Source organism: Balearica regulorum, chromosome W (genome assembly GCF_011004875.1).
Source record: "Balearica regulorum gibbericeps isolate bBalReg1 chromosome W, bBalReg1.pri, whole genome shotgun sequence".
NCBI classification, from domain to species: Eukaryota; Metazoa; Chordata; class Aves; order Gruiformes; family Gruidae; genus Balearica; species Balearica regulorum.
In genome coordinates, this window is record NC_046219.1 from 19,688,461 (window position 1) to 19,707,340 (window position 18,880).

General features: G+C 41.8%; 1 protein-coding gene and 1 long non-coding RNA gene across 4 annotated transcripts in view; one reads left to right on the top strand and one right to left on the bottom strand.

The window, feature by feature from the left end:
* Positions 1 to 18,880, bottom strand: part of LOC142599235 (uncharacterized) — a 911,312-nt gene that overhangs the window by 656,445 nt on the left and 235,987 nt on the right. The window lies entirely within an intron of this gene.
* LOC104643041 (protein mono-ADP-ribosyltransferase PARP8-like) overlaps positions 1 to 18,880 on the top strand; it is a 77,511-nt gene that overhangs the window by 45,731 nt on the left and 12,900 nt on the right. For all 3 annotated transcript variants that reach the window (XM_075738945.1, XM_075738943.1, XM_075738944.1), the window contains 3 exons: positions 11,861 to 11,953; positions 15,959 to 16,084; positions 17,628 to 17,693. In XM_075738945.1, coding sequence (XP_075595060.1) covers positions 11,861 to 11,953; positions 15,959 to 16,084; positions 17,628 to 17,693 — 285 coding nt within the window. The remainder of the gene's footprint in view (positions 1 to 11,860; positions 11,954 to 15,958; positions 16,085 to 17,627; positions 17,694 to 18,880) is intronic.

The window sequence follows — 18,880 nt, forward strand, 5'->3', positions numbered from 1 at the left end:
TTTAACTTGCCTTTCAAAATAATCTTGATCATTAATAATTAAAAATTGCTTAAACTCTGAAGCTTGATGAACCTTATGCTACAGTAAATGGTCATTCTGGATAGTTTCACTAGTGATTTAAGTACACTAATCATACACTTTTGACTCTTAAATATTTATGTTGTAATTCTGTAGGAGTGTGTTCTAAGATATACATTACCTAAAACTTTTTATTTTATCAATTTTGAATTGAATTGACCCTTGTGTTATGCTATAGGAAATGCAAAAATCTTAAACTCATAAAAGTGCTTTGCTCTAGTCCTTTTACAGAGAATGAGAATTTTACATATGGCATTTAAGTAGCACTGGTAGAAAGTATACAAGTGCCTCATTAGTGCCTGCCTTCCAGGTACCATTTTGACCTTGTATGTCAGATCTGTAGATACAGCTGAGGTTTCTGTAGCATTTGTTAATTCATCTAAAAGCATGACTAACAGATATAAGCTATGAGACAGCCAGAAGAGAGCCTTTCCTACAGTTCTGGATTCTGTTTCAGATGTGGTAATGTTATCCTTATTGGTCTAAATACAATTGATCCTTTAGGTAATACAGACTCCAGTGGTATAGAATTGACAACCAATCTTATTTTGCCTTTTCTTAAAAATATAGCTAAAAGACAGACATTTATCTAAAAAAATCCATAACTGACAGAAAATGTGAAACTGTGAAATAAACCTCAAAAACTTGAAAGCTCCCTTGCAAAAGAAACCTTTACCTACCAGACTCCTTTCCTCTCTCTTTCTTTCTTTCTTTCTCTCTCTCTCTCTCTCTCTTTTTGTATCCATCTATCCCTATCTTTAATATTATTGCTGCTGTCTTATATCCTCATCCTTCTGGTGAGTGTAATGAAGGGAAAGAGAGAAGTTTCTCCCATGGAAAAACTGACAATTACCATGGTTGAAAGTAGGAAACAGATCAGGGATTTGAAGATACATTTAATCTCCACTGCCTGTTGCTTTCATTAGAAGTGAGATGGTTGCTAATGGTTTCACCTTTACCATTTGTTACATTTGCTCTAAGTCAGGCTATGAGTCTTCCCTGAGCTTCTCCTTTTAGATTAAGAGTTTTTAGGTCTGTCAGTTGTGTTGCAGCCTCATTAGTGTCTGTGTGACATCCCTCAGGATACGGGAGAGGGTGTCACATTGCTCTTCTGAGCACAGCTGCAGCACACATTAGAAAGTAGTAAGATAGATCAATATCGGCTATGAAAGTTTAAATTTTTTTTTAATTGAAAGACCACCTGGAAAATATTTTAAGTAATGCATAACTCCAGGAACCACAATATGTCATAGTAGCTAGGTGGTTTGCCTGTCTGCCATTCACAGTCACTGCTGTAAGAAGTGACACTTGCATTGTCGCATGCAGAAATTCTGATTGAACTGAATGCTATGAATTCTGATTTCTATGAATTCTGATTCATAGCTGCTATGACTGGAGTGTTGGGATGGAAGGGTACAGGCTCTTTAGGAAGGACAGGCAGGGCAGATGAGGAGGGGGTGTTGCCCTCTATGTCAATGACCAGCTGGAGTGCATGGAGCTCCACCTGGGGATGGATGAGGAGCCCACCAAGAGCCTATGGGTCAGGATTAAAGGGAGGGCTGGGGCAGGGGACATCATAGTGGGGGTCTGCTACAGGCCACCTGACCAGGGAGACCGAGCAGATGAAGCCCTCTATAGGCAGATAGGAGCAGCCTCATGCTCACAAGCCCTGGTCCTTATGGGGGACTTCAACCGCCCTGACATCTGTTGGAGGGACAACGCAGCTGAGCGCAAGCAATGCAGGAAGTTCCTGGAATGTGTTGATGACAACTTCCTCCTCCAAGTGATAGAGGAGCCCACGAGGAGAGGTGCCATGCTGGACCTTATTCTCACCAATCAGGAGGGCCTGGTAGGGGATGTCAAGATCAAGGGCAGCCTTGGCTGCAGTGACCACGAAATGGTGGAATTCAGGATCCTCAGGGCAGCGAGGAGGGTGCACAGCAAGCTCACTGCCCTGGACTTCAGGAGAGCAGACTTTGGCCTCTTCAGGGATCTGCTTGGTAGAATACCATGGGACAAAGCCCTGGAAGGAAGAGGGGCCCAAGACAGCTGGCTAATATTCAAGGGTCACCTCCTCCAAGCTCAGGAGAGATGCATCCCAACAAAGAGGAAGTCAGGCAAATCCACCAAGAGGCCCCCGTGGATGAACAAGGAGCTCCTGGGCAAAGTCAAACACAAAAAAAAGGAAGCCTACAGAGGGTGGAAGCAAGGGCAGGTAGCCTGGGAGAAACACAGAGAAACTGTCCGAGCAGCCAGGGAGCAGGTTAGGAAAGCCAAAGCCCTGATAGAAATCAGTCTGGCCAGGGATGTCAAGGACAACAAGAAAAGCTTCTATAGGTATGTTAGTGATGAAAGGAGGACGAGGGAAAATGTGGGTCCCCTCTGGAATGAAACGGGTGACCTGGTTACACAGGATATGGAGAAGGCTGAGGTACTTAACAACTTCTTTGCCTCAGTCTTCACTGGCAAGTGCTTTAGCCACACTGCCCAGGGCACAGAAGGCAGGGACTGGGAGAATGCAGAACCGCCCACTGTAGGAGAAGATCAGGTTCGAGAATATCTAAGGAACCTGAAGGTGCACAAGTCCATGGGACCTGATGAGATGCATCCACGAGTCCTGAGGGAACTGGCGGATGAAGTGGCCAGGCCACTCACCATCATATTTGAGAAGTTCCCGTCGACTGAAAGAGGATGAACATAACCCCCATTTTTAAGGAGGGAAAAAAGGAAGACCCAGGGAACTACAAGCGGGTCAGTCTCACCTCCGTGCCTGGCAAGATCATGGAGCAGACCCTCCTGGAGACTATGTTCAGGCACATGGAAAACAAGGAGGTGATTGGTGACAGCCAACACGGCTTCACTAAGGGCAAATCATGCCTGACAAACTTGGTGACCTTCTATGATGGGGTGACAGCGTCAGTGGATAAGGGAAGGGCAACTGACGTCATCTACCTGGACTTGTGCAAGGCATTTGACACTGTCCCGCACGACATCCTTGTCTCTAAACTGGAGAGACATGGATTCGATGGATGGACCACTCGGTGGATAAGGAATTGGCTGGATGGTCGCACTCAAAGAGTTGTGGTCAACGGCTCAATGTCCAAGTGGAGAACGGTGACGAGTGGCGTTCCTCAGGGGTCGGTACTGGGACCGGCACTGTTCAACATCTTTGTCGGCGACATGGACAGAGGGATCGAGTGCACCCTCAGCAAGTTTGCTGACGACACCAAGCTGTGTGGTGTGGTTGACACGCTGGAGGGAAGGGATGCCATCCAGAGGGACCTTGACAGGCTGGAGAGGTGGGCCCATGCAAACCGCATGAAGTTCAACAAGGCCAAGTGCAATGTCCTGCATGTGGGTCGGTGCAATCCCAAGCACAGCTGTAGGCTGGGCGAGGAATGGATTGAGAGCAGCCCTGAGGAGAAGGACTTGGGGGTATTGATTGATGAGAAGCTCAACATGAGCCGGCAGTGTGCGCTTGCAGCCCAGAAAGCCAACCGTGTCCTGGGCTGCATCAAAAGAAGTGCCACCAGCAGGTCAAGGGAGGTGATCCTGCCCCTCTACTCCGCTCTTGTGAGACACCACCTGGAGTACTGCGTCCAGCTCTGGGGGCCCCAGTACAGGAGAGACATGGAGCTGTTGGAGAGAGTCCAGAGGAGGGCCACAAAGCTGATCAGAGGGCTGGAGCACCTCTCCTATGAGGACAGGCTGAGAGAGTTGTGATTGTTCAGCCTGGAGAAAAGGCGGCTCCGGGGAGATGTAATTGTGGCTTACCAGTACCTGAAGGGAGCCCACAGGCAAGATGGTGAGGGACCGTTTATGAGGGAGTGTAGTGACAGGACAAGGGGTAATGGGTTCAAGCTGAAGGAGGGTCGATTTAGATTAGATGTTAGAAAGAAATTCTTTACTGTGAGGATGGTGAGGTACTGGAACAGGTTGCCCAGAGAGGTTGTGGAGGCCCCATCCCTGGAAGTGTTTAAGGCCAGGTTGGATGAGGCTTTGGGCAATGTGGTCTAGTGGAGGGTGTCCCTGCCCATGGCAGGGAGGTTGGAACTAGATGATCTTTGAGGTCCCTTCCAACCCAAACCATTCTATCATTCTATGATTGAGCACTTTTTTGTCACAGCAGCAGTTGGGTGGGTGCTACTGAGCATGCAAAGAAGGGGGGGGGGGGGGGGGGGGGGGGCGGGGGCGCGGGGGGAGGATAAAGGAAAAAAAAGCTTACTCTGCTCAAAAACTGCTTTCTGCTTCTGTCAGTGCCTTCTGCTTCCAAGCACTTGCAGTCTTAGGTTAACTGTCCAGCTCTTATTTTCTTCTGGCTTTTCCCCACTGGAATATTTATCCTTTTAAATAGTCTTTCAGCATCAATGATCTTCACTTAGTTAATAGTTTTGTGGAAGCCAATGGCCTTACATTAATTTTCTCCTTTCAAGTTAAAAATAAAGTATATGTGAGACCACTGGCTGCTGTTGTTGAAGGGGAGTTACAGCTGCCCTCTTGAGGTAGAAGCCCTCCAAATGTTTGCTTCTCAATTTTAAGCCAATCTTTTCATTTTGGAGGGAAAGAGATGAGTTTAAATGCTTGAACCTAACTAATGACTGGAGTAGAGGACAGTGAAATGGCTATACCAACATGTTTTGGAACACTCTAACATTTGTGGGAAATTTAAGTTAAAGCTTCTGATTTGGTTAAATTGGGACAAAATTCAGAAACAAGGTCCAAAAGTGCTCTTAAAATGGCTGGAGTTCGAGGAAGAAGACATTCAGGGTGGATATATGAAGGCTATTTAAGTGTCCGGATTTGGATTATTTTCCCCATTAGACTGGCAGAGCCCAGATGTTTTCATCTGATGCAAAAGTATGTATTTTCTCCAGCTTTTAGTTGAAGAGAGTATGTAGAATTTAGACATTGTAGAGAGTTTATTTTTTTGTGTAGTTCTTTTTCTGTTTTTTCTTTAACCAATGCCACTTCAAACAGGGATTTAATGATTTCTGAAATTAGACAGAATCTACCATAGAAATGCTTTAAAGATGTAGTGAGTCAGGGGAGACAAATTCAGACTAGAGATATCTTAAATTTTTTAATAGCAAGTTTAAAAATTGGAGAAAATTATCTGGAAATGTTGTTTATTATTTACTAGAATTTTGTGTAGCAGAACTATGTAGCTTCCTGAAGTATATGTTGTTTCTCAAATAGAAATGGGTTAGGTGAAACCCATTCCCATTACGGGGAAAAGTTTTTTTTTCTCGTGTTGTGAAGGAGGTAGACAAAGATAGCAAAGCAGTTCCTCTGGTTTTATTATCACATAATTTATTGTATATTATATCATGTTTACTAGAATATGAGGTTCTAGTGAATGTTTTGGGAGATCTTGAATTATTTTGTGTTCAATTTCAAGGTATTTTCTGTACATGTATTGTCTGAATACTGAAATAGATACTAGGTTGTGAGTAACTTGGAAATGTAGTGATCCGTCACTCTTTCCATTACTTAAAATGTTATTTTATCAGCATTGCCTTGTGAAGGCTTTATTCTAAAAAATATTTAGTGGGCATAAAAGTTCATCAAATGCATAAAATCAAAAGAATTTTATAGACCCTAACAGTAATGTCTGTTCCTTTTCAGAGCTCAAATTTTTCTGTCTTGCTTCTCCTCACACCTACAAATCTCCAGCATTAAGATCTTAGCCCCAGTGTCCACCTGAGAGAAAAAAGGTCTTTCAAATGTCAAACATAAGTACATTGACCATTTTCCTAACTTCCCTCTTCTAGATACTCAGACATTTCTGGGATCATAACACAGGAAGGGAAAAAAAAAAAAAGAGCAAACATGACAAATCCTTTGTTCCATTTGCCATCTTTAAGTCTCAGGGTAACTTACTTTGTTGAGGTTATAAACAAAATGACAACAATAAGTATTTTCTTAATGCTTTTCTTCATGGCAAGCATGGCTAAACTTAGATTGCTCTGCTATTCCAGAGCAACCCCTTGCAATGCAACATAGCAGATAAAATAAATCAAATTACTGTATTAGACTGGAAAGATGATAGCTCTTGTAAAGCAACTGATGTGAGAATATGTCAACGTAGTAAATTTCAGATGTTTATTGACATCTATAATATTTGAAACCCAACAAATGCATATGAAACAAGTGACTACAAATACAGTATGCTTATTACTGACAAAGCTGTTGCCTGAAATGAAATTAATCTAAATTTCATGTTTTCTTTGTGTGCTTGATAATTTTTTTTCATTTCTGCAATTGCTTCCTAGAGACATTGGCTTGAACTTCAACGTATAACACTATGAATGCTTTAGTGATTATTGTGGTAGCTAGACTGAGAATTTTTAGTTCTAAAAGTTCCTGCCAAAGTTCTAAAAGTGCCTGCCAAAGATTGTTTTAAGTTTCAGTGAGCTAGGATTTAATAATATGGATTGAAACAAATATTATCCAAAAAATATTTGTGATTGTTTTCAGTATTGTAATAAAAAGTTATGTTTATTGGGGTAATTTTGAATGCTTATAACAATTCATGTGATTCATTACTTGAGCTTTTAAAAAGTTGACCTGCTAATGATCTTTCAGTAAATAAGCCTGGAGTTGCTGTAATGGATGTAACCAATTAGGAAGCTTATGAAGACATGCCCATTCTCTGTACTTAAAGCTGTGTTCTTTTTTGTTTCCGCTTTCTTTGCTTTATGAAGGCAGAACACTCAGTTCTCCTCAATATATAGAAGTTTAAATACGTGATTTTATTTGATCATTGTGATGGCAATTGGGAATAAAATTTTTCAAAAAGATAGGCAAAAAAATGGTTTAACAGCAAGTTTGGGTTTTTTTGATATCTGAAAAAAGGGTGCAAGCACCTTTATTTATAAAATAACATGTGGTCTTCCCAAATATAGTGTTTATTCTATAAAAATATAATGCATTTCCTTAAAGTTTACAAATAAATTGTTAAATTAGTGTGGTGGATTGCCCTTGGATGAATACCAGGTGCGCATCAAGCTGCTCTATCACCCCCCCTCCTCAGATGGACAAGGGAGAGAAAATACAACGAAAGGTTCATGGGTGGAGATAAAGATACGGAGAGATCATTCACCAATTACCATCATGGGCAAAACAGACTTGACTTGGGGAAATTAATTTAATTTATTACCAATCAAATCAGAGAAGGATAATGAGAAAATAAAACTAAACCTTCCCCCCCCACACGCCTCCCTTCTTCCCAGGATCAACTTCACTCCCAGCCTCTCTATCTCCTCCCCCCAAGCTGCACAGGGGGATGGGGAATGGGGGTTGCGGTCAGTTCATCACACATTTTGTCTGCTGCTCCTTCCTCTTCCCCTACTCCTATGTGGAGTCCCACCCACAGGAGACAGTCCTCCGCAAATTTCTCCAGCATGAGTCCTCGCCACAGGCTACAGTTCTTCATGAATTGCTCCAGCATGTGTCCTTTCCACAGGGCACAGTCCTTCAGGAACAGACTGCTCCAGTGTGAGTCCCCAACAGGGTCACTAGTCCTGCCAGCGAACCTGCTCTGGCATGGGCTCCTCTCTCCACAGGTCCACAGCTCCTGCCAGGAGCCTGCTCCAGCACGAGCTTCCCACGGGGTCACAGCCTCCTTCAGGCGCATCCACCTGCTCTAGCATGGGGTTCTCCACGGCCTGCAGGTTGGATATCTGCTTTACCATTAACCTCCATGGGCTGCAGGGGGACAACCTGGTTCATGATGGCCTTCTCCAAGGGCTGCAGGGGAATCTGCTCTGGTGCCTGGAGTACCTACTCCTCCTCCTTCTTCACTGACCTTGGTGTCTGCAAAGTTGTTTCTCTCACATATTCTCATTCCTGTCTTCCGGCTGATGTTGCGCAGTTTTTTTCCCCTTCTTAAATATATTATCACAGAGGCGCTACCACCGTTGCTGACTGGCTCAGCTTTGGCCAGTGGTGGGTCAGCCTTGGAGCCGGCTGGCACTGACTCTATTGGACATGAGGAAAGCTTCTGTCATCTTCTTACATAAGCCACCCCTGTAGCCCCCTCGCTACCAAAACCTTGCCATGCAAACCTAATACAATTAGTCAAAAATTAAATATAAGGTAGCTTCTTCAAGAAATTTGTCTTCTGGATCATATTTTTATGTGTGTTCTCAACAGCAGAATCATAGAATCATAGAATGATAGAATGGTTTGGGTTGGAAGGGAACTTAAAGATCATCTAGGTCCAACCTCCCTGCCATGAGCAGGGACACCCTCCACTAGACCCCATTGCCCAAAGCCTCATCCAACCTGGCCTTAAACACTTCCAGGGATGGGGCCTCCACAACCTCTCTGGGCAACCTGTTCCAGTACCTCACCATCCTCACAGTAAAGAATTTCTTTCTAACATCTAATCTAAATCGACCCTCCTTCAGCTTAAACCCATTACCCCTTGTCCTGTCACTACACTCCCTCATAAATGGTCCCTCACCATCTTGCCTGTAGGCCCCCTTCAGGTACTGGTAAGCCACAGTTACATCTCCCCAGAGCCGCCTTTTCTCCAGGCTGAACAATCCCAACTCTCTCAGCCTGTCCTCATAGGAGAGGTGCTCCAGGCCTCCAATCAGCTTTGTGGCCCTCCTCTGGACTCTCTCCAACAGCTCCATGTCTCTCCTGTACTGGGGCCTCCAGAGCTGGATGCAGTACTCCAGGTGGGGTCTCACAAGAGCCGAGTAGAGGGGCAGGATCACCTAACTCGACCTGCTGGTGGCACTTCTTTTGATGCAGCCCAGGACACAGTTGGCTTTCTGGGCTGCAAGCGCACACTGCCGGCTCATGTTGAGCTTCTCATCAATCAATACCCCCAAGTCCTTCTCCTCAGGGCTGCTTTCAATCCATTCCTCGCCCAGCCTATAGTCGTGCTTGGGATTGCCCCGACCCACGTGCAGGACCTTGCACTTGGCCTTGTTGAACTTCATGCGGTTTGCACGGGCCCACCTCTCCAGCCTGTCAAGGTCCCTCTGGATGGCATCCCTTCCCTCCAGCATGTCAACCATACCACACAGCTTGGTGTCGTCAGCAAACTTGCTGAGGGTGCACTCGATCCCTCTGTCCATGTCGCCGACAAAGATGTTGAACAGTGCCGGTCCCAGTACCGACCCCTGAGGAACGCCACTCGTCACCGTTCTCCACTTGGACATTGAGCCGTTGACCACAACTCTTTGAGTGCGACCATCCAGCCAATTCCTTATCCACCGAGTGGTCCATCCATCGAATCCATGTCTCTCCAGTTGAGAGACAAGGATGTCGTGCGGGACAGTGTCAAATGCCTTGCACAAGTCCAGGAAGATGACGTCAGTTGCCCTTCCCTTATCCACTGACGCTGTCACCCCATCATAGAAGGCCACCAAATTTGTCAGGCATGATTTGCCCTTAGTGAAGCCATGTTGGCTGTCACCAATCACCTCCTTGTTTTCCATGTGTCTGAGCATAGTCTCCAGGAGGGTCTGCTCCATGATCTTGCCAGGCACGGAGGTGAGACTGACTGGCCTGTAGTTCCCTGGGTCTTCCTTTTTTCCCTTTTTAAAAATGGGGGTTATGTTCCCCCTCTTCCAGTCGATGGGAACTTCGCCAGACTGCCAGGACTTCTCAAATATGATGGCGAGTGGCCTGGCCACTTCATCTGCCAGTTCCCTCAGGCCCCATGGATGCATCTCATCAGGTCCCATGGACTTGTGCACCTTCAGGTTCCTTAGATATTCTCGAACCTGATCTTCTCCTACAGTGGGCGGTTCTGCATTCTCCCAGTCCCTGCCTTCTGTGACCTGGGCAGTGTGGGTCAACAATATGTGACGAATAAACCTGCATTTATGAAGAGGGTGTGCCCCCGTTCGTTTCTGGATTTGTTCTCCATTCATTTTAATTATGTAGGAAGTTTTCAGAGTCTGATAGGACAGTGTCACGTAAAGGGTATGAGTCTGATGTATGGCTGAGGGAAGTCCTCCCGTTGAGTCACGAGGTTCAGAAAGGACCCCCTTGCTTTCTAAACTCCTTCTCAGAGAGTAGCCTAGGTGTGGCCAGGTCCAGTCTTAGTCCCAGACTTGGGGGGACACCCTCTTCATAAATGCAGGTTTATGTCTAAAGGATTACGTGACCAGCAGGTCGAGGGAGGTGATTCTCCCCCTTTTCTCCACTCTCGTGAGATCCCACCTGGAGTACTGCATCCAGCTCTGGGGGCCCCAGTACAGGAGAGACATGGAGCTGTCCAGAGGAGGGCCACAAAGCTGATTGGAGGGCTGGAGCACCTCTCCTATGAGGACAGGCTGAGAGAGTTGGGATTGTTCAGCCTGGAGAAAAGGCGGCTCCGGGGAGATGTAATTGCAGCCTTCCAGTACCTGAAGGGGGCCTACAGGCAAGATGGTGAGGGACTGTTTATGAGGGAGTGTAGTGACAGGACAAGGGGTAATGGGTTTAAGCTGAAGGAGGGTCGATTTAGATTAGATGTTAGAAAGAAATTCTTCACTGTGAGGGTGGTGAGGCACTGGAACAGGTTGCCCAGAGAGGTTGTGGATGCCCCATCCCTGGAAGTGTTTAAGACCAGGTTGGATGAGGCTTTGGGCAACGTGGTCTAGTGGAGGGTGTCCCTGCTCATGGCAGGGGTGTTGGACCTAGATGATCTTTGAGGTCCCTTCCAATCCAAACCATTCTATGATTCTATGATTCTATGATTCTATGATTCTATGCTTATGTGTGTAGCCACTTATCAGAGTCAACCTTTGCCTGTCAGAGCCCCCAAAGGACTTTCACTGAGACGGTTTCGCAAAGTTGAAACAGATAGAAAGTTTATTAAAGTGACAGATATAAAGAGTTCAGAATTGCTGTTGATAAATGCACTTACTGCAGTAGTGCTAATATATGACTATGATTATAATTATAATGCTAGCAAAATACTATCCCGGGTATTCTCACTGAAAAGCTGAAATTGCAGTGCTTACCAAGAAGGTGTGCCTGTCTTGGGTGGAGGAGAAGGAGCACAGCCCATTGACTGCTTCTTTGAGGTCTTCAATTTCTTCTCTCCCCCCACAGGAGTAACTTCCTCAATGTCCTGTATACCCCAGTCTTAGCTGTCCCCTCCCTGGGGTGATGTTTAACATGATTTGGGTGGAGAGTCGAGTACTACAGTCATTTATGTTCAGCATGTACTCCTTTTAGCTCATTATCATATTTAGGGGTGTCAGCTTTAATATTCATTTCGCAGATAATGAAGCAGAAGGGCTCACTCGGGGCTCCGTGGCCTTCAAGATTCTGTATAGAAACTGTCTATCTGTTTATTCCACATTCTCTAGCCAAAACAGGGCTGTCTTGCTGCTGTAAGACTCTCTACTTTGGCTGCTTCTCATACCAGCCTTGCAAATCTTCATCCACAATGTTTGTATAAGAGATAAGCGGACACCGGTGTTTTTAACCTCTTATGTACAATTCCCATAGACAGTGTTAAAGACATTTGGGTACTATGACTGTAATTTTGATTTTGTAATCTCTTTGAATTTCTTTTAACTTTAGTTTCTGTGAATACTTATGAGTTTTAGAGTTCTTAACACTTATTCTTCAGATTATTAAAATGTTTCTCTAATGTATCTTCCTCAATAATTGGCATGTATTCATAATTTGAGATTAATGTAGCAGTTAATATCTGAAGAAAAAAATTAACATTAAATGTGTTTGGTTTTTGTTGTAGATATTGTATGATAAAACCAACAACCCAAAACTAGAACAAAAATATAATTAACTTACTTTCTCTGTGTAGCCCACTGTTTGTGAACGGGAGCTCTGTGTATTTGCTTTCCAAACATTAGGAGTGATGAACGAAGCTGCTGATGAAATTGCAACTGGGCCTCAGGTAGAATTATCTAATGCTTATTACATGTCTGATTTTCTATAGTATACTCAGTCTTCTCAATCTCTTCTAGTATTTATTTTGACTTGTATTCCCCATATGAGTACTCTTTGGTAAGTAGTATTTATTTGTCCACTCCTATAGCTGTAAATACACTGTTTTATGCATGGCATTTTCAAACAGTACTAATGACGTGCTTCCATGTAATTAGAGTAACCCTATTTTCTTGTTCTGTTGTATTCAATTAGGTCACCTGGGTTGTTAATAAAGGCAGCCATTGTCATTTGGAGATAATTCCCATTTATTTTCACCTAATGAGCCATTACTACTCTCATGCAATTAATAAGCTACTTCCTGTTCATGGTGTTGGGATCCAGCTATCCACTGAGCATCTGTTGTTTTGATCATATAATAACAGTGGGAAAGTCCTTACTGATGTTGCTACATAGGGTTTTTTTCTCTTTTCTCAAGGATCAGGAATTTAATGTAAGCTTGCTTCCTGACTCTAAGTTCAGTTATTAATATAGTTATAACCATATCATTGTTTTCTTTCATAATTTTGTATGATGTGCCTTAAAACAAAGTATTTTAAACTATGTTTCCAAATCACCATTTAACCTTAGATTACAATAGTTACAGGACTTCAGTAAATTAAAAAGTAAAAGTTCTTTTCTTTAAGATCTTTTTAAGATCTGAAGTTAACAGTTTACACATCTTATGGAAAAGTGCATTCCTCTCTGATTTCCTAAACATGTGTCACTCACTGTGCACTTACATAGTAAGCAACGTGTTTTTTGGAAGAGCAAATGTTCAGTTCAGTTAACTTTAACTAGTACTAGTGAGTCTAGCCACTGGAAATAAACTATTCGGCTAAAAGTGCCTGAATACCACCTATGGGCATATCCTCAAAGGAAGAAACTTGCAGCAGTGTACACCAGCTTCTTCACTTGAGTATATAACTGTGGGATCTGAACATCACCTCATCTGATGTCTGAAGACAGTTAGATGGCTATATTTGCAACATATAGCATGTCAAACATTGGGATACCTGTGCAAGCTTGTAAGAAATGTAGAGAGGTATGCTGATGAAGCCCCATCTCTTCCCCAGCCTGAAGTCCTCTGAAGACCTCAGCTATGTGTTTCTGTGGAGCTAGAGTTTTATTTTTTGAATGTAGGCACTTACATGGTATTTAGGTACAAACAAGTAGCTCCCACTTCTCTTTTTAAATACAACCGACAGGAGAGGAGGCCCTGATTAGCACTCACTCTGTGTTTTATGTAGGTATCACTGTTGTAGGCATATGTGGAGCTTGCTCTAGATCTCTAAAGTACCTCTACATCTACAGAGCTTTGATGAAGAGTACTGAAGTGATTACAACCTTAATGGTACTTAAAAGAGTTAAATAAGAGGTTTTGTCGATTGTCCCATTGGACCTAGATGAATAAATTTTGCTAAGTCTGACTCTAGTGATAGCATTGTACCCAGCTCACTACATCTGGTTGAGCTCCCGTTCCTGTTTGCAGAAAGAATTTAACACTTTTAGGATTTGATTCATTTGAGCTATTTTTGACATTAGTTTAGGATGGTGTGAATCACAGCATAGACTATTAGCACAGTGGTTATTTTCTCCATCGATTATAATGAGAGCCTAGGCTGACTAGTAAGAGGTAGGTGTTTGCATTGTGAATCTCTACATTTCTCAGATGAATCTTCCTCCAAATCATTTTGTGTAGTGAAAGAGCCTAAATATAGGTTCCCATTATTAGAAATCACATCCTGTTCTTTCTGCTGTGCTTTCAGCTAGTTTTCTAAGGTATACACCCCTACTTTGTCACTCCTAATATTCTGATGGCTCCTTCTTAATAATAAGAGATTGTACTTTCTAAAAGTTTCAAGCCTGAACTCACCTTGCCTTATTTTAGTCATGTAGTCAAAATGCCTGAAAATTAAATGTCTGATTTGTTGATAGTTCAGGCTCTCTGTAGAGAGTCTGGGGAGAGAAAAGCACTGTCTGAGAGACCGATGTTGTAAAAGAGAATTGTCATCAGCAAGTGTCATCTTGTCTTCCTCGAAAATATTTCAGTCCTAACTTATGTACTTCAGTACCTACTGTTAAGGAGAAGTTCAGGCAAAGCTATAAGGACATTTACTAGATCCACAGCACTTCCTATTACCAAGGAATGCATATGCAAGTTTGTATTATAATGTTTGTATTAGACTTACCTCCCAGTTTAAGTTGCTCTGCATTCCATCAGCTCAAAACAATGACCTCAGGGGAAATCAGAGGTTTAATTAAGCCTAATCTATGCATGTTTTCCCCCATGTCAGAACAATATGCTGGTATCATGGTAAAACAATATAGGAGTCAACAGTTGTTTTAAAGGAGGGATTTGGGATGGTGTTCTAAGAACTGTGCTGATTTTACAACAAAGTCCCATCATGGAAATCATAAAGCAAGACAACTTTGGGTCCCTGTATTAAGAGGTTTGGGGATTCAAACAACTCTTCCCTAGTAGTGTTTTGCAACTGGAGCCTAAGAAGTGCTTCTGAGAAGCAGGGTGTATGAACTCAGGCTCAATTTCATGGTAATACATTTACACAGTTGCCTGACCCAGCTGTGTATGCAGACTCCTGGTCTCTTTTGCAAATGCCAATGCGGATGCCCTATTTTGAAACATTCATCACACTTGTAGGTATTATAAACTGGAAAGAAATCAGAGCACCATGGAGGAAGGAATCATTATTTAAATAACTTCATTGTTCAATATATGTGAGATATTTAGTAACTGGAGCTAACAGAATATTTTTAAACTGATGGAGAAAATTGTCCATTCATGCTAAAGGAGCAGAGGAGGAGAATGGCAACAATATGACTCACTGCAGCACAGTTCCTTTTCCCTTTCATCATGATTCTTATTTTCATTCTGCTTCTCTAAAGGACCATCATTTTTTTTTACTCCAAATGATCAGATACAATGGCAGATATATAATAACTTCTAGAACAGCTTGAGCTGTGAGATGAGATCTGATCCATGTGGAACTGCGGGAGGAACCAGAGATGGCTACTAAGTATGTCTCATCTCAGCTTTTCCTTTCTTTCATGGAAAAGTCTGTTTTCACACAGGAGTGTTTTCAGAAGGCACAGAGAAACTGGGGGGAAATGAGCTAATATGCAGCTACGTGTTTATGTACCAACTTTGGATTTCATTATGAGCTGGATTTAGGTTTCATAGTTGCCAGAAAGTTGCATTCTCTCTGTTTTGTGATTGCTGTAGTCTACTTTTAACCTCTGAGTTACAAATTTTGAAACAATTATACAGAAATCTGTTGCTAAGTTGTATATGTGCCTATGTGCACATATGTGAATACATGCCTGTGTACACATTACATGCACGATCTGATGGTGAAATCTTGGAAATCATAGATATTCAAAGCCATGTCATAATTTTGTACAACAGGAAAGAAGGAAGAGAATCTCCCAGTGTGAGCCGTGCAAATGACTGTTAAATCACTGCACTGTTCTCGCTTTAGCAGAAGCAATGTTTGCTAGTGTTTCCATGATTACAGTCTTCAGGAGAACAGTGGGCAGGGGTAGGGATTCACAATCCCTTCCTCTTTCTTGAGCAACATTTTTCACTGGCATCTACTGCACAAAGATCCACAGATCCAGCACAACTTCATTTCCCTAGAGAATTAATTTCATCCAGGAATTAGCACATGTACACAAGAGAAAGCAGGACTGCAAGCAATGTATTTGACGTAATAATACATTTAGGACCAGATACTGGTCCTAATTATGCACCTGGAATAATGTACCAGGGCTGGACTCAAAGTCTGTTGAGGTCAATGGAAAAATTTCAGTCCTAAACTATGTCCTGTGGATAACATGGTTTGGGTAACATAGATAACAATGAAATATGGTGTTACTGTAATGTGTAAAAAAAGCAGATTGGATCATACAATATGAAAGTACATATATTAAATAAATATTTTTTCTTTATCCCTAGGTGGTTGATCTGTTAGTATCGATGTGTCGGTCTGCGTTAGAGTCACCTAGGAAAGTTGTTATTTTTGAGCCATATCCTTCTGTAGTTGATCCTAATGATCCTCAGATGCTGGCCTTTAACCCCAGGGTAAGTAGTTATCTTTCATTATGTCATAGTTTGATTTCAGTCATGCGTTAGATTTCAAATCAAAGTCGTCTTCTGGAGAAGTCTCCTTTACTGTAAGAGATACAGCTCCAGAATATAGTACAAACATGTGAATATTTTCAGAACTTTGCAGGTTTTTTTAATTGTCTCTGACAAGGTATTTGTGAATAAACTGTAAGTTTCATTCAAAGTTATGTTGAAGCCAAAAACTTCTTTTAGGGTACAAATTCTAGGTGCAAAATTTTATAGTCTTAGTGTCTTTCTCTCAGTGTACACATTGGACACAAAGAGAAAGATGGCCTTTGGGAGGTGTAGACCATGTAGACTGGGGGATTTCCAGTCCATCTTTTTATTCTTAAAGCGGTTATTGCTGTCATCTCATTTTCTTTTTGCAAACAATTATGTCCTTAAACTTAATTTTATCAAATATTGGACATAACAGTTGAGTTTTGTACAAGCATCAAATTTTGAAGAATTGTGTTTGCACTACTTGCTCCTCAGGCTGCAAATGCTGCCTCTCAGGGAAGCCCTAGGGAAGCTGTGAACTATTACAGCTTACTTGAGCCATCCTCAAGGGCATAAATGAGAACTTTGGATATCCTGCATTGTGACGCATTTCACTTTTTCTGAACAAAGGCCAGTTAGCAGTGGTCTTTCTCAGAGGAAGGAGTGAGTGTGTTCTGTAGCGTGCGGGAAGGAAGACTTGCTGGAAAGTGCTTGGAAAGGGGCTGATGAAGAGACAGCTAGTCTGGTGGCTAGGCAAGGTGGGGGCTTGAAGCAGATGAGGGAATATGAAAAGGGGTCACACCAGAAGAGGAGTGGAAAGAGCCCCTGGGCTGGCAGGGCCCACACCACCTCCTCCCAGCTTCTTGCCAGCATGGGCAAGGTGAAAGCCCATGGCCAGAAGTTGGCAAGTCCCAAAGATGGGGAACAATGAGGCTCCTGAAGGCAACATGGCATGTGGAGCTGGTGAAGCATGGACCGTTAAGCTCATCCGCTCAGAAAAGGTAGAGCCTTCTGGTAGCGGTTCCCAGTAAGAAGATAGACAAGGGTCAGGGTGAGGCAGAGGGACAACTGAAGGACCTCTGAAGTTTTATAGAGCTGTTAGCAAAGTAAACACATCTTCTTATTTAGCATTTTATTTAAAATCTATTTGTTCACTGCATTATTTAACTTAATAGCATATTGTCCAAATAACTAGCAGAGCCTGTGTTTAATTACAAATATTTTTTTAAAAAGTAACCTAATTTTTTAAGTGAGTCACATTTTTGTGCATTGGGGATGCCAGTGAAATTCAAAGAAAAATCATCATGATAATATTTTTTTCAGGGAATTTTCCTAGACTATGAATGAGAGAGTCTATGTGTAAGGTGGAAGGAAGCTATTGGTTAGAAATGTTTGAAAGGATTGGTTTGCTGAACATTCGTCCTAACTTTGGTTTTATACACACTCAAAGAATTCAGGTTTTTGTAGAGCCAAAGACCAATATTCTTTTAATTTATTTGCTTATTTTATGCTACATCAGAAGAAGAATTATGACCGAGTCATGAAAGCATTGGATAGCATCACTTCTATTAGAGAGATGATGCAGGTGAGTTTAAAAATCTTTACATAACTTAATCACCATTTCTAGAACTAGGAAGATGTTTTTATTGCTTGCCTATGATGAGTGGGGAAGTCAATAGTATCATCTCTTTCCTATAGAGCTGTAATAATATTAAAATGTGTGTTAAAAATAACAAACCTAGAGTATCCATAATGGCGGTCAAATAAAAGTGATGAAGTAGAACTCAGATCTTTTGAAGTTTAAATAAGAGATAATAACATCAAAACGGGACATTGTAACAAGATGATCACCAACTGCTGTATTTCTGGAAATATCAAACTGGGTCTTTTATTTCCAAAGCAAAAGAAATTGATTTTGTGACTGTTCTGAATGATAGCTTTATTTCTATTATAACAAAACACTTGATCAGCTAAGTATGGTTGGGGACTTGGAAGGTTGGGTCTGTTGGGATTACTACCATACAATTTCTCAATATTCACAATGGGGTTGAATCTGATAGCTGTACTTATGTTTATTGTTACACTTCCTTTCCCAAACAGCCCAATTGATTATAAGTGATTATTGAAATCTCTCCCATGTACCTTGCTTTTCCATCTGTTATATAAATGTAACCTCACAAGAGTTTATAAATCTTATTCTATATGTATTCATAAAGTACTTTGGGATTCTGGAATGAAGAATGAGGTGTATAGAGAGCACTAAAATACATTGAAAATTAAAATTCAGATATTTTTGTTACTTAATGTAACATATTGTAAAAATTTAAAAAATCAGATATTTCTGTTACCTAATATAATGTATTTTTTAAAAAAATAACCACCATTTTGCTTTTTTTTAATGTTAAAATAATTCTTGGACTGAAGAGTTTTAAAGGGATGTTTTGCACTGTGACAAATCAAGAAAGGTTTTCAAATTACTTTACCAGTTTATACCATAAAACAGTTAACAAATTGGAGTGGATTATCTTGGGGCATTTTGAGAGACTTAATTTTGTGAAGTTCCAGTCCAATTTCTTATTCCAAGAGCCAAACAGAAATAGATGTCTTCTGCTGTTCTCCCTGAGATCACCAATGTTTGCTATAATATACTCATTTTGATGCTAATTATATGCTTATTATTTTACTCCAGGGAAAGTAATTGCTATATTAATTCTTGTTGCTGTCAAAACACATTTATAACTGTACAATGCTAAATGTCAGTAAAACTGTGAT